The 15,572-nt window shown below is 44.9% G+C and overlaps 1 protein-coding gene across 1 annotated transcript in view; it reads left to right on the top strand.

Annotated features, from left to right (window-relative positions):
- Positions 1-15,572, top strand: part of fbn2 (fibrillin 2) — a 213,287-nt gene that overhangs the window by 122,987 nt on the left and 74,728 nt on the right. Inside the window, exons 23-27 of the mRNA XM_045693798.2 lie at positions 592-717; positions 2,440-2,667; positions 2,933-3,058; positions 3,484-3,612; positions 11,012-11,137. Coding sequence (XP_045549754.2) covers positions 592-717; positions 2,440-2,667; positions 2,933-3,058; positions 3,484-3,612; positions 11,012-11,137 — 735 coding nt within the window. The remainder of the gene's footprint in view (positions 1-591; positions 718-2,439; positions 2,668-2,932; positions 3,059-3,483; positions 3,613-11,011; positions 11,138-15,572) is intronic.

The raw sequence follows: 15,572 nt of genomic DNA on the forward strand, positions 1-15,572 counted from the left end.
GGCGGCGCACAATTGGCCCAGCGTCATCCGTGTTTGTTCTTAACTGACTTGCCTAGATAAATAAAGGTTACATATACCATTTTCATAAACAAATCATTTGCTATAAGCCTCAATAGAGAAATACAGACACAAATTTAAAACATCAGAGTCATTCAGTGCTTAAAACAATTTAAATGAAAATCAGTTATTGGGATAGGATAAAACGTATTAGTATGTGAAGAATGTTTTCATATTGACAGACACCATCTGATAGTGTAGGGAGTTTCCCCAGTAACAGTTTTGATTGAATAGTATCAAATAGAGCCCATTGCTAAAAGGTGCTATCTAGAACCTAAAAGGGTTCTTCGGCTGTCCCCATAAAACACTTTGAAGAACTCTTTTGGCTCCAGGTAGAACCCTTTTGGGTTCCATATAAAACCTTTTCCACAGAGGGTTCTACCTGGAACCAAAAAGGATTATCCTATGGGGGAAGCCAAAGTAACCTTTTGGAACCCTTTTTTCTACCAGTGTATACTATAATGGTAGCAAATGCCTTGTGACACAAATAAAGATTTCACGTCTGCACTTTTTGTCTCTCTCTGCTTGCCGTAGATGTGAACGAGTGCGTGGTCTTCCCAGGTGTGTGTCCCAATGGGTACTGTGTAAACACCAAGGGCTCCTTCAAGTGCCAGTGTCCTGATGGTCTCACACTGGACTCCAGTGGCCGAGTGTGTGTGGGTGAGTGGATAAGACACTAAGGTTGCAAAATTCCCGAAACTTTCCCAAATTTCCCTGTTTTTTTCAGAAATCCTGTTTGGAGTATTTCTGGAATAAGCTGTGAGGGAATCTTCCAACCTGGAATTCTTCAACTGAGATAAAAAAAAATAAAAAAAATAAAAAAATGGATTTTAGGAAATTATTGGAATTCTGCATCCCTAACAGACACAGTGATCCAATGAGTTGAAATATTCTCTTGGCCAGTTTCCAAGACACACATTAAGCCTATTCCTGGACTGATGAGCTATTTCAATGGAAATTCTCCATTGAGCATGCTTTTAAGCCCAGGGCTAGGTCAAATCGTTGTCCCGAAAACCGCCCCTCTGTTTATTTCTCAAATTTTGCAATGTGTAACTCTTTGGCCAAGGAGGTGACTGAGAATTGTTGGTTGAAGCCCTAGGGGAGGGTTGTTGAGTAAGTTGCTTGTGTTGTGTTATCTGTATTGGTTTATGACAGAAACTCCAGGGAATTGACCGTTTTCTTTAAATAAAGTCTGGTAAGAAAATAGACCATATAATAACTATACTGAACAAAAATATAAATACAACATGCAACAATTTCAAAGATTTTACTGAGTTAATTTAAGGAAAGCAGTCAATGGAAATAAATTCATTAGGTCCTAATCTATGTATTTCACATGACTGGGAATACAGATATGCATCTGCTGGTCACAGATACCTTAAAAAAAAAGATAAGGACGTGGATCAGAAATCCAGTCTGTGTCTGGTGTGACCACCATTTGCCTGAAGGCCAAATCAAACGAAACGCAAACTAGCATTGCGTCGCGTAGATGCGAGAAAAGTAGACTTGCTTTCTAATTTGAAGCGCATGGCGCTTTTGACGGCGTTGGCGTGTACACGCTCATTCACTCTTTGTTTGATTTGGCCTTCATGCAGCGCAACACATCTCCTTCACATACAGTAGAGTTGATCAGACTGTTGATTGTGGTGTGTGGAATGTTGTCCCACTCCTCTTCAATGGCTGCTCGAAGTTTCTGGATATTGGCAGGAACTGGATCAAGCTGTCATACCTCGATCCAGAGCATTCCAAACATGCTCAATGGGTGAGTATGCAGGTCATGGAAGAAATGGGGACATTTTCAGCTTCCAGGAATTGTGTACAGACCCTTGCGACATGGGGCCCTGCATTATCATGCTGAAACATGAGCGGCGGATGAATGGCACGACAATAGGCCTCAGGATCTCGTCACGATATCTTTGTGCATTCAAATGGCCATATCTAAAATGCAATTGTGTTCATTGTCCGTAGCTTATGCCTGCCTCATACCATAACGCCACCTCCACCATGGGGCGCTCTGTTTACAACGTTGACATCAGCAAACTGCTCGCCCACACGACACCATACACGCGGTCTGTGGTTGTCCAGCCGGATGGACGTACTGCCAAATTTTCTAAAACAACGTTTTATATGGTAGAGAAATGATCAAATCAAATTATCTGGCAACAACTCTGGTGGATATTCCTACCAGACAAGTCCGACCTAAAATATTACCTTAATGTAAAGTGTTAGCTTCATGTAAAGGGTACCTTAATGTAATGGATTCCTTAATGTAAAGTGTACCTTAATGTAAAGTGTTATCTTGTTAGGATCCCATGGATTTATTTTTGTATGTATTGACTGCTATGGATGAACTATAAACGTAAACTCTACTGTATCTGACAGACGTGCGGTCTGAGCACTGTTACCTGACGTGGGAAGAGGACTCGTGTGCCAAGCCCGTGCCCGGCCGTTTCCGCATGGACGCCTGTTGCTGCACGATGGGCGCCGCCTGGGGGAAGGAGTGCGAGGCGTGCCCCCTGCCTGGCACTTCCGAGTATGACGCCCTCTGCCCCCGAGGCCCAGGCTTCGCCAACCGAGGAGACGTCCTCACCGGAAGGCCCTTCTATAAAGGTGAGGGAGTAGGGTTGCAATATATTGGTTGTTTCCCAAAATTCCCAGGTTTTCCAGAAATCCAGGTAGTTAGTGTCACTCCTCAATATTACATCATTTAGCAAACAGATAACAGGAAGTAAGGATAGGAAGTAAGTATAGGAAGTAAGACTAGGTAGTGATTAATATGCATCTGGTTGTAGGAAGTAGGACTAGGCAGTGATTAATATGTGTCTTTGTTACAATATAAATCGGATCATTTTGTGGATGTGTCTCTCTTTGACAGACATCAACGAGTGTAAGGTGTTCCCCAGCATGTGTGTCCATGGCAAGTGTCGCAACACCATAGGCAGTTTCAGGTGCCACTGCGCCGGAGGATTTTCCCTCGATATGGAAGAGCGCAACTGCACAGGTGAGACAATGACCACATTATGTGTGTCCCATTATTATGCATAGAAATGATCTGTTAATACAGTTTGTCCCGATTGCGTGAAAATTTTTCTTCAAAATAGGGATCACTTTTGCAAAACAGTTAACACAGCCCACCAAACTGAAGTGTGTTTGTGTAATGCACTAACAAAACATAAAAACCTTAAAATACCTGTCACAAAATTAAACAAAACAAGATCATTTGTCATCGAATGAGAATATTTATTTAGCAAAATTAACTAACATATGTTCTCAAAGTTTATTTGTCGTGTACACAGTTTACAGCAGGTATAAACAATGCGGCGAAATGCTTACTCGCAAGCTCCCTCAACAGTGCAGTACAAATATCAATGTCAATATAAAAGATATGATAACATCTGTTCTGCTGTCCTCTGTGTGTGTGTTCAGACATAGATGAGTGTCGTATCTCTCCGGACCTGTGTGGCCAAGGGGTCTGTGTCAACACTCCGGGTAGTTTTGAGTGTGAGTGCTCCGAGGGCTATGAGAGTGGCTTCATGATGATGAAGAACTGCATGGGTGAGTCCAACCTCTCTCTCTCTCTCCCTCTCTCTCTCTCTCTCCCTCACTCTGCAGTATCTCGCTATCTCTCTCTTCCTCACTCTTCCTCTCTCTCTCTCTCCCTCTCTCTCCCTCTCCACAGTACCTTTCTGTCTCTCTCTCGCTCTCTCTACAGTATCTCTCTCTTTCTCTCTCTACAGTATCTCCTTGTCACGACCGTCGTATAAATAATTGTACCAAGGCGCAGCGTGAGTAGAGATCCACATTTTAATGATAGTGAAACTTCCAAAACAACAAAGATATAACGATCGTGAAAATACGTAGCGCACATAGGCACTAATACGTGGAGCCGGAACAGGTTGCACCGGACTGATGACACGCTCCTCAGGACGAGTGCGGGGAGTCGGCACAGGACGTACTGGGCTGGGGAGGTGCACTAGAGGCCTGGTGCGTGGAGCCGGTACAGGACGTACCGGGCTGGGGAGGCGCGCTGGAGGCCTGGTGCGTGGAGCCGGTACAGGACGTACCGGGCTGGGGAGGCGCGCTGGAGGCCTGGTGCGTGGAGCCGGTACAGGACGTACCGGGCTGGGGAGGCGCGCTGGAGGCCTGGTGCGTGGAGCCGGTACAGGACGTACCGGGCTGGGGAGGCGCGCTGGAGGCCTGGTGCGTGGAGCCGGAACAGGTTGCACCGGACTGATGACACGCTCCTAAAAACGCCTGCGCTGCAGCATACTCCTAGGCAACATCTCTCTCCGATATCCCTCCTCAAACTACTCCATCGACTCCCAGACGGTCTCTGGCTCTCTCCTCGGCTCAGCCGACCGACCGCCCCTTGTGCCCCCCCCCCCAAAAAAAACTTGGGGTTGCCCTTGGGTTGTTTGTGGCCGCGGACCCCGGCGTGGTCGCTGTCCTCCTTTACTCCTCGGCGACTCCCACCAAGGAAGGGTCTCGCATCCACCTAGTATCTCTTCCCATGACCAACTCTCCTTCACCTCCTGGGCACGCTGCTTGGTCCTGTTTAGGTGGGATATTCTGTCACGACCGTCGTATGAATAATTGGACCAAGGCGCAGCGTGAGTAGAGTTCCACATTTTAATGATAGTGAAACTTCCAAAACAACAAAGATATAACGATCGTGAAAATACGTAGCGCACATAGGCACTAATACGTGGAGCCGGAACAGGTTGCACCGGACTGATGACACGCTCCTCAGGACGAGTGCGGGGAGTCGGCACAGGACGTACTGGGCTGGGGAGGTGCACTAGAGGCCTGGTGCGTGGAGCCGGTACAGGACGTACCGGGCTGGGGAGGCGCGCTGGAGGCCTGGTGCGTGGAGCCGGTACAGGACGTACCGGGCTGGGGAGGCGCGCTGGAGGCCTGGTGCGTGGAGCCGGTACAGGACGTACCGGGCTGGGGAGGCGCGCTGGAGGCCTGGTGCGTGGAGCCGGTACAGGACGTACCGGGCTGGGGAGGCGCGCTGGAGGCCTGGTGCGTGGAGCCGGTACAGGACGTACCGGGCTGGGGAGGCGCGCTGGAGGCCTGGTGCGTGGAGCCGGTACAGGACGTACCGGGCTGGGGAGGCGCGCTGGAGGCCTGGTGCGTGGAGCCGGTACAGGACGTACCGGGCTGGGGAGGCGCGCTGGAGGCCTGGTGCGTGGAGCCGGTACAGGACGTACCGGGCTGGGGAGGCGCGCTGGAGGCCTGGTGCGTGGAGCCGGTACAGGACGTACCGGGCTGGGGAGGCGCGCTGGAGGCCTGGTGCGTGGAGCCGGTACAGGACGTACCGGGCTGGGGAGGCGCGCTGGAGGCCTGGTGCGTGGAGCCGGTACAGGACGTACCGGGCTGGGGAGGCGCGCTGGAGGCCTGGTGCGTGGAGCCGGTACAGGACGTACCGGGCTGGGGAGGCGCGCTGGAGGCCTGGTGCGTGGAGCCGGAACAGGTTGCACCGGACTGATGACACGCTCCTAAAAACGCCTGCGCTGCAGCATACTCCTAGGCAACATCTCTCTCCGATATCCCTCCTCAAACTACTCCATCGACTCCCAGACGGTCTCTGGCTCTCTCCTCGGCTCAGCCGACCGACCGCCCCTTGTGCCCCCCCCCCCCAAAAAAAAACTTGGGGTTGCCCTTGGGTTGTTTGTGGCCGCAGACCCCGGCGTGGTCGCTGTCCTCCTTTACTCCTCGGCGACTCCCACCAAGGAAGGGTCTCGCATCCACCTAGTATCTCTTCCCATGACCAACTCTCCTTCACCTCCTGGGCACGCTGCTTGGTCCTGTTTAGGTGGGATATTCTGTCACGACCGTCGTATGAATAATTGGACCAAGGCGCAGCGTGAGTAGAGTTCCACATTTTAATGATAGTGAAACTTCCAAAACAACAAAGATATAACGATCGTGAAAATACGTAGCGCACATAGGCACTCATACAAAACAATATTCCACATCGCAGGTGGGAAAAAGGTCACACTAACTATGATCCCCAATTAGAGGTAACAATATTCATATGCCTCTAATTGGGAACCATACACACACACCAACATAGAAATCTAATACCTAGAAACCCCCCTAGTCACGCCCTGACCTAAAACACCATAGAGAACCCCGAGGGCTCTCTGTGGTCAGGGCGTGACACTCCTCTCTCTTTCCCTCTCTCTCTCTGATTCCTCTCTACAGTATATCTATCTCTCTCTCTCTACAGTATCTCATCTCTCTCTCTCTCTCTGATTCCTCTCTACAGTATATCTATCTCTTCCTCTCTCTACAGTATCTCATCTCTCTCTCTCTGATTCCTCTCTACGGTATATCTATCTCTTCCTCTCTCTACAGTATCTCATCTCTCTCTCTCTGATTCCTCTCTACAGTATATCTATCTCTCTCTCTCTCTACAGTATCTCATCTCTCTCTCTCTCTCTGATTCCTCTCTACAGTATATCTATCTCTCTCTCTCTCTCTCTACAGTATACCTATCTCTTCCTCTCTCTACAGTATCTCATCTCTCTCTCTCTCTCTGATTCCTCTCTACAGTATATCTATCTCTTCCTCTCTCTACAGTATCTCATCTCTCTCTCTCTGATTCCTCTCTACAGTATATCTATCTCTCTCTCTCTCTACAGTATCTCATCTCTCTCTCTCTCTCTGATTCCTCTCTACAGTATATCTATCTCTCTCTCTCTCTCTCTACAGTATACCTATCTCTTCCTCTCTCTACAGTATCTCATCTCTCTCTCTCTCTCTGATTCCTCTCTACAGTATATCTATCTCTTCCTCTCTCTACAGTATCTCATCTCTCTCTCTCTGATTCCTCTCTACAGTATATCTATCTCTCTCTCTCTCTACAGTATCTCATCTCTCTCTCTCTCTCTGATTCCTCTCTACAGTATATCTATCTCTCTCTCTCTCTCTCTACAGTATACCTATCTCTTCCTCTCTCTACAGTATCTCATCTCTCTCTCTCTCTCTGATTCCTCTCTACAGTATATCTATCTCTTCCTCTCTCTACAGTATCTCATCTCTCTCTCTCTTCCTCTCTCTTCCCCCTTTACAGTCTTTCTCTTCCTCTTTTAGAGTCTCTCTCTCAATTCAATTTCATTCAAAGGGATTTATTGGCATTGGAAACATGTTTACATTGCTAAAGCAAGTCAAATAGATAATAAACAAAAGTGAAATAAACAATAAAAAATGAACAATTAACATTACACTCACAGAAGTTTCAAAGGAATTGAGACATTTCAAATGATCATATTATGGCTATGTACAGTGTTATAACGATGTGCAAATAGTTAAAGTAAAAAAGGGAAATTGAATAAACCGTCCGAATGGAGCAGCGGTCTAAGGCACTGCAACTCAGCGCAAGAGGCGTCACTACAGTCCCCGGTTTGAATCCAGGCTGTATCACCTCCGGCTGTGAATGGGAGTCCCATAGGGCGGTGCACAATTGGCCCAGCGTCGTCCGGGTTTGACCGGGGTAGGCCGTCATTGTAAATAAGAATTTGTTCTTAACTGACTTGCCTAGTTAAATAAAGGATACATAAAAATTGTAATAAAAATATGGGTTGTATTTAGAATGGTGTTTGTTCTTCACTGGTTGCCCTTTTCTTGTGGCAACAGGTCACAAATCTTGCTGCTGTGATGGCACACTGTGGTATTTCATCCAATAGATATGGGAGTTTATCAAAATTCGAATTTGTTGTTGGTCTGTGTAATATGAGGGAAGTATGTGTCTCTAATATGGTCATACATTTGGCATGAGGTTAGAAAGTTCAGCTCGGGTTCCACCTCATTTTGTGGGCAGTGTGCAAATAGCCTGTCTTCTCTTGAGAGCCAGGTCTGCCTACGGCGGCCTCTCTCAATAGCAAGGCTATGCTCACTGAGTCTATACATAGTCAAAGCTTTCCTTAATTTTGTGTCAGTCACAGTGGTCAGGTTTTCTGCCATTGTATACTCTCTGTTTAGGGCCAAATAGCATTCTAGTTTGCTCTGCTTTAAAAAAAAAAATCTTTCCACTGTGTGTTGTCATGATTTGGTTGGGTCTAATTGTGTTGCTGTCCTGGGGCTCTGTTGGGTCTGTTTGTGTTTGTGAACAGAGCCCCAGGACCAGCTTGCTTAGGGGACTCTTCTCTAGGTTAATCTCTCTGTAGGGGATGGCTTTGTTAAGGAAGATTTGGGAATTGCTTCCTTTTAGGTGGTTGTAGAATTTAACAGCTCTTTTCTGGATTCTGATAATTAGCGGGTATCGGCCTAATTCTTTTCTGCTTGCATTATTTGGTGTTTTACATTGTACACTGAGGATGTTTTTGCAGAGTTCTGCATGCAGAGTCTCAATTTGGTGTTTGTTTCATTTTGTGAATTATTGGTTGGTGAGCAGATCCCAGACCTCACAACCATAAATGGCAATGGATTCTTAACTGTTTCAAGTATTTTTAGCCAGATCCTAATTGGGATGTCGAGTTTTATGTTTCTTTTGATGGCGTAGAAGGCTCTCTCTCTCTTTCCACAGTATCTCTCTCTACAGTCTCTCTCTACAGTCTCTCTCTCTCTCTTCCTCTCACTACAGTATCTCTCTGGGTGTATCTCAAAATGCATACTACCATGCTCCGAGCCACGCAAATTGGAGCACGGGTGTCACGTCCTGACCAGTAAAAGGGGTTATTTGTTATTGTAGTTTGGTCAGGACGTGGCAGGGGGTATTTGTTTTATGTGGTTCGGGCTGGTTGTGTTAGTAGTTGGGTGTTTGATTTATTATTCCGGGTTTTGGGCACTGTTCTATGTTAATGTATTTCTATGTTTAGTCTAGTCATTTGTATTTCTATGTTTAGTTAATTGGGGGTTGGACTCTCAATTTGGAGGCAGGTGTTTTCTAGTTGCTTCTGATTGAGGGTCCTATAAATAGGTGTTTGTGTTAGTATTTTGTGGGAGATTGTTCTTGTTTAGCCTGACAAGACTGTCCAGTTCGTTTTGTTTTGTATACGTTTTTGGTGTTTTTCCTTCTTCACATAAATAAAAGAAGATGAGTGTACATTTTCCCGCTGCGTCTTGGTCTCAACCCTACGACAACGGGAGGGTTGGAGTATGAGTCCAAATCAAAGCATGAGTCCAAATTAAGAAACGGAGCATGGAGGGCACTTCTTTGTACATATTTTGAAGCAAGCTTCCAACGGAAAGTATGCAAAGAAATATGACGCAACCACATAAAACAATGATGGAACATTTCTTGAAATCAATGGCGGCTATTATTTGAGCTGAAGCGAGAGAAAATACACTCTGGGTGTTTCTCAATATGCATTCTGCCGTGCTCTACACTCATGCTCCAAGTGCATTCTCTGACGACGTTCTCTTGAGTACGTTCTTGTTAAGTGAACCGTCGTCCAGCCAGGACAATGGCAATAGAGATGAAAGAAGATATACACAAAGCAAACGTTTTAAGTTTTACTTAAATATCAGCTAGCTTTATGTCCCTAATACAGTCCCTGGTTCTAATTCAGGCTGTATCACATCCGGCCGTGATAGGGAGTCCCATAGGGCGGCGCACAGCGTCGTCCGGGTTTGGCCGGGGTAGGCCGTCATTGTCAATAAGAATTTGCTCTTAACTGACTTGCCTAGTTAAATAAAGGTTAAATAAATATGTGAATCGTAATAATGTACTGTAGCTAACCAGAAAGTTTAACAGGTCACAAATAATTGTTAGCTAGCTACCCACGAAGAATTGACATCTATCTGGCATAATACTAGTTTTAGCTCATTTTTGCCAGTTAAACTATCTGGTTAAATACATTAGTACGATTTACATATAGCTAGCTATATGTAGTTATGAAGTAAAACAGTTGCTTTGTGTTTATCTTGTTTCGTCTCTATTGCCATTGTTGTCCTGGTTGGAAGATGGTTCAGTGAATGGGTAAGTCCATAGTACGTCCATAGTAAGTCAGTAGGGCTAACTGGCTAGTTAGCCACAAAGAATCGGTAGCTACCCATGCAGAATGTACATCTACCTTGCATAACATTCGTTTTAGGTAATTTTTTCCTGTTTAACTGGCTGGCTTTATTAGATTATAACAATTCACATATCTAGCTGATAATTATTAAGTAAAACGTTTGCTTTGTGTATATCTTGTTTCGTCTATTGTTGCCATTGTCCTGGCTGGAAGAAAGTTCAGTAAATGGGGAGGTGAAGCGTGACGTAATACAGTAAGGGGAGTGTGAGTGCTTCTCTGATGTATTGTTTAATGCATTCTCCACACTCTCGTCTTGACGAAAACGTATTCAAGAGAACGTGGTGGGATAATCCACTCGCAGCATGAGAGTGTGGAGCGCGGTAGTGTCTCTCTATCTCTGCTTCCTGTTTCCTCAGTATGGAATCACCTGAAACACAACAAAATACTATATATTCACGTTCTTCGACAACAACAAAAAATCTAAAAAGTGAGCATTTGGAGACAGTGGTCAGGTAAACAAAACCAAAGCATAGAATGCTGTCTTACCTTGTCCATAGACTGATTTTAGGCATGTGTAATACTACTAAAGCATATGTAGATGGTAAAAAGTTAACATCTGCAGCGCAGTAAAAATATTTGCATCATCAAGGCATGTTTCAAAGTCACAGAACTGTGGATATATATATACTATATCAATTTGAAAGGAATGGGGCAGTCCCATTCCTTTCATATTTGTTATTGAACCGATAGGACAGTAGAGAGGAAAAGAAGGGGATTGAGTCAAAGGGCAGTGGACCGGTTTCGAACCGACTCTGCCAACTCTGGCATATATGGTACCGGGTTCCGTGGCACTAACCACTGAACCACACAGGCCACCGTACAATGTGTTTTATTTAGAAAGGATAAGTGTTGGTGACATGTTAGGGAGTTTTTCTGCCATCCCGTGTGTTACTAATACTGAATTACCTGTTGTGTGTATGTTCTCTCAGACATAGACGAGTGTGAGCGGGACCAGTCCCTGTGTCGTGGGGGGTCTTGTGAGAACACAGAGGGCAGCTACGAGTGTGTTTGCCCCCAGGGACACCAGCTCACTGCGGACGGGGCAGTGTGCGAGGGTGAGTAAGCAACACTGTAAATGTTAGACCTCAGTACACATAACAAATACTGAACATGTAACAAATACTGAGCAAAAAATAGACAGACCAAATGAACACACGACAGTTACTGAACATTTTAACTAATGTTTGTTACTTTACAATAATGTGCCAAATCCCAGTCTATATCATAAACATCATGACAAAATACTCAACAACATCTAGGGTTCTTCTCAGCAACATGCAGGGTTCTTCTCAACAACATGCAGGGTTCTTCTCATTAGACATGCAGGGTTCTTCTCATTAGACATATAGGGTTCTTCTCATTAGACATGTAGGGTTCTTCTCATTAGACATCTAGGGTTCTTCTCATTAGACATGCAGGGTTCTTCTCAACTATATGCAGGGTTCTTCTCAACAACATGCAGGGTTCTTCTCAACAACATGCAGGGTTCTTCTCATTAGACATGCAGGGTTCTTTTCATTAGAAATGTAGGGTTCTTCTCAACAACATGCAGGGTTCTTCTCATTAGACATGTAGGGTTCTTCTCATTAGACATCTAGGGTTCTTCTCATTAGACATGCAGGGTTCTTCTCATTAGACATGTAGGGTTCTTCTCATTAGACATCTAGGGTTCTTCTCATTAGACATGCAGGGTTCTTCTCAACAACATCTAGGGTTCTTCTCAACAACATGCAGGGTTCTTCTCATTTGACATGCAGGGTTCTTCTCATTTGACATGTAGGGTTCTTCTCATTAGACATGTAGGGTTCTTCTCATTAGACATGTAGGGTTCTTCTCATTAGACATCTAGGGTTCTTCTCATTAGACATGTAGGGTTCTTCTCAACAATATGCAGGGTTCTTCTCATTAGACATGTAGGGTTCTTCTCATTAGACATGTAGGGTTCTTCTCATTAGACATGCAGGGTTCTTCTCAACAACATCTAGGGTTCTTCTCAACAACATGCAGGGTTCTTCTCATTAGACATGTAGTGTTCTTCTCATTAGACATGTAGGGTTCTTCTCATTAGACATCTAGGGTTCTTCTCATTAGACATGCAGGGTTCTTCTCAACAACATCTAGGGTTCTTCTCAACAACATGCAGGGTTCTTCTCATTTGACATGCAGGGTTCTTCTCATTAGACATGTAGGGTTCTTCTCAACAATATGCAGGGTTCTTCTCATTAGACATGTAGGGTTCTTCTCATTAGACATGTAGGGTTCTTCTCATTAGACATGTAGGGTTCTTCTCATTAGACATGTAGGGTTCTTCTCATTAGACATGCAGGGTTCTTCTCATTAGACATGCAGGGTTCTTCTCAACAGCATGCAGGGTTCTTCTCATTAGTCTTGTAGGGTTTTTCTCAACAACATGCACGGTTTTTCTCATTAGACATGCAGGGTTCTTATCATATGACATGCAGGGTTCTTCTCATTAGACATGTAGGGTTCTTCTCATTAGACATGTAGGGTTCTTCTCATTAGACATGTAGGGTTATAATCAGTGGTTGGAACCAAAATTATTTTCCAATCGTTTCGTTCTGAACAGAACCACTATTTTTTTGTTCCGTTACACTGTTGCGACCAGCAAAATAAATTTCAGAACCCCAAAATATGACCAGCTCATTAAACTACTTCACCATTCAGTGCGGACAGAGCAGGCAAGCTATCAGAACAGGATAAGACCCAGATGCAGACAGCTAGAGTCACAGATGTTTATTGACCCAAACAGGGGGCAGGCAAAAGACAGGTCAAAGACAGGCAGATGTCCATAATCTAGGGCAGAGTCAATAAGGTACCGAACAGCAGGCAGGCACAGGGTCAGGACAGGCAGAGGTTCATAATAGGGTCAGAGTTAGGCAGGTACAGAACGGCAGGCAGGCTTGGGGTCAGGGCAAACAGAATGGCCAGAACCGGGGAAACTAGGAAACAGAACTTGAGAAAGCAGGGAGATGGAATAACATGCTGGTAAGACCTGACAAAACAAGACAAACTGACAACAGACAGAGAACACAGGTATAAATACACTGGAGATAATGAGGAAGATGGGTGACACCTGGAGGGGGGGGGGGGGGGGTGTAGAGAAGCACAAAGACAGGTGAAACAGATCAGGGTGTGACATAAGCTAGTTTTTTACATGCGTGATGGACAGACAAGTGTAGCCTATGGCGCAAGATGTGACTGACATTTTTCTCTTGGGGAGAGAGCGAGAGAGGGTTGAGGAGGAGGCTTGAAGCGTTGGGCATCTTGTTATGACATGTATTATCTGAATTAGGCCCACAGAGTTATATCTACAGAGGTACGGCTTCTATGGAGGAACACACTGGCAAAGTGTAGGGTTCTCCTCAACAACATGTAGGGTTCTCCTCAGCAGACGTGTAGGGTTCTCCTCAACAACATCTAGGGTTCTCCTCAACAGACGTGTAGGGTTCTTCTCATTAGACATGTAGGGTTCTTTTCAACAGACGTGTAGGGTTCTTTTCAACAGACGTGTAGGGTTCTTCTCATTAGACATGTAGGGTTCTTCTCAACAGATGTGTAGGGTTCTTCTCAACAACATCTAGGGTTCTTGTCATTAGACATGTAGGGTTCTTCTCATTAGACATGTAGGGTTCTTCTCATTAGACATGTAGGGTTCTTCTCAGCGGACATGTAGGGTTCTTCTCAACAGACATGTAGGGTTCTTCTCATTGGACATGTAGGGTTCTTCTCAGCGGACATGTAGGGTTCTTCTCAACAGACATGTAGGGTTCTTAGCGGACATGTAGGGTTCTTCTCAGCGGACATGTAGGGTTCTTCTCATTGGACATGTAGGGTTCTTCTCAGCGGACATGTAGGGTTCTTCTCATTAGACATGTAGGGTTCTTCTCAGCGGACATGTAGGGTTCTTCTCAGCGGACATGTAGGGTTCTTCTCATTAGACATGTAGGATTTTTCATATCACGCAAAACCATTTTTCTGGACACAGGATGAAGTCAGCGTAAATTTGTAAAATACTAAAGGTACGTAAAATGCGTTTTTGTCACTTTTTTCAGAAGAAAGAAAAAGAAATGTACAAAATATAAACAATTCCCTAATATAAGTGGAGAATACATCTGTGGATAGCCACACACATTTTGGTAAAAACAGATGCTTCTGAGGGTGAGAAAAATTTGTTGGCTATTGGGAAGATTCTGACTTTTGGAAAATGTCAGTTAAAGACTAAGACACAGAATTTAGACTACCAAATGCCAAACACCTATTTAAATCCAATCCTCATATCTTCAAAGTAAGTTACTACATATAGTCCAGACTCCAGTTTGTAACATTATCTATAAAATGGGCTTTTAAATGATGTGTAATTCAATGTAGTGAGCTTTGAAATTATGGATGTATGTCCATTTAAAAGGGGTTACAATTCATGACATTTTGATGACGGTAGTATGATAAACTAACAAAAATAAAAATTGACATTAACTTTTTGACATTCTTATTTTTACCTTTTGAAAATACTAATTTAAATAAATGTCATTTTATCCTGTGGTGCCTGGCCTTAAATGATATAAAGCCATTGATTCTTGAAGGATATAACTTATTAATGCCCACTGAGCTTAGTTCAACTGACGTACCCCATCAGAATCCAAAATATAAAATTATTTTACTCCATTGTTTGTAAACAAGGTGTAATTGTAAACAAACACTGTATAGCTTCAAAATATTGTTAAAACTATAATTTTGATACAATGAATGGTCGGTCCTTGCCTCCATAGCTCCATAGCTGTGACACACCGCCCCAGATCATGACGGAACCTCCACCTCCAAATCGATCCCGCTCCAGAATACAGGCCTCGGTGTAACGCTCATTCCTTCAACGATAAACACGAATCTGACCATCACCCCTGGTGAGACAAAACCGCGACTCGTCAGAGAAGAGCACTTTTTACCAGTCCTTTCTGGTCCAGCGGCGGTGGGTTTGTGCCCATAGGCGACGTTGTTGCCCTCAGTCCAGCCTCTCTCAGCCTATTGCAGACAGTCTGAGCACTGATGGAGGGATTGTGCGTTCCTAGTGTAACTCGGGCAGTTGTTGTTGCCATCCTGTACCTGTCCCGCAGGTGTGATGTTCGGATGTACCGATCCTGTGCAGGTGTTGTTACACGTGGTCTGCCACTGTGACGACGATCAGCTGTCCGTCCTGTCTCCCTGTAGCGCTGTCTTAGGCGCCTAACAGTACGGACAGTGCAATTTATTACCTTGGCCACATCTGCAGTCCTGATGCCTGCTTGCAGCATGCCTAAGGCACGTTCACGCAGATGATCAGGGACCCTGGGCATCTTTCTTTTGGTGTTTTTCAGAGTCAGTAGAAAGGCCTCTTTAGTGTCCTAAGTTTTCATAACTGTGACTTTAATTGCCTACCGTCTGTAAGCTATTAGTGTCTTAACGACCGTTCCACAGGTGCATGTTCATTAATTGTTT

The sequence above is a fragment of the Salmo salar genome, chromosome 01 (genome assembly GCF_965601325.2).
Source record: "Salmo salar chromosome 01, fSalSal1, whole genome shotgun sequence".
Lineage (NCBI taxonomy): Eukaryota > Metazoa > Chordata > Actinopteri > Salmoniformes > Salmonidae > Salmo > Salmo salar.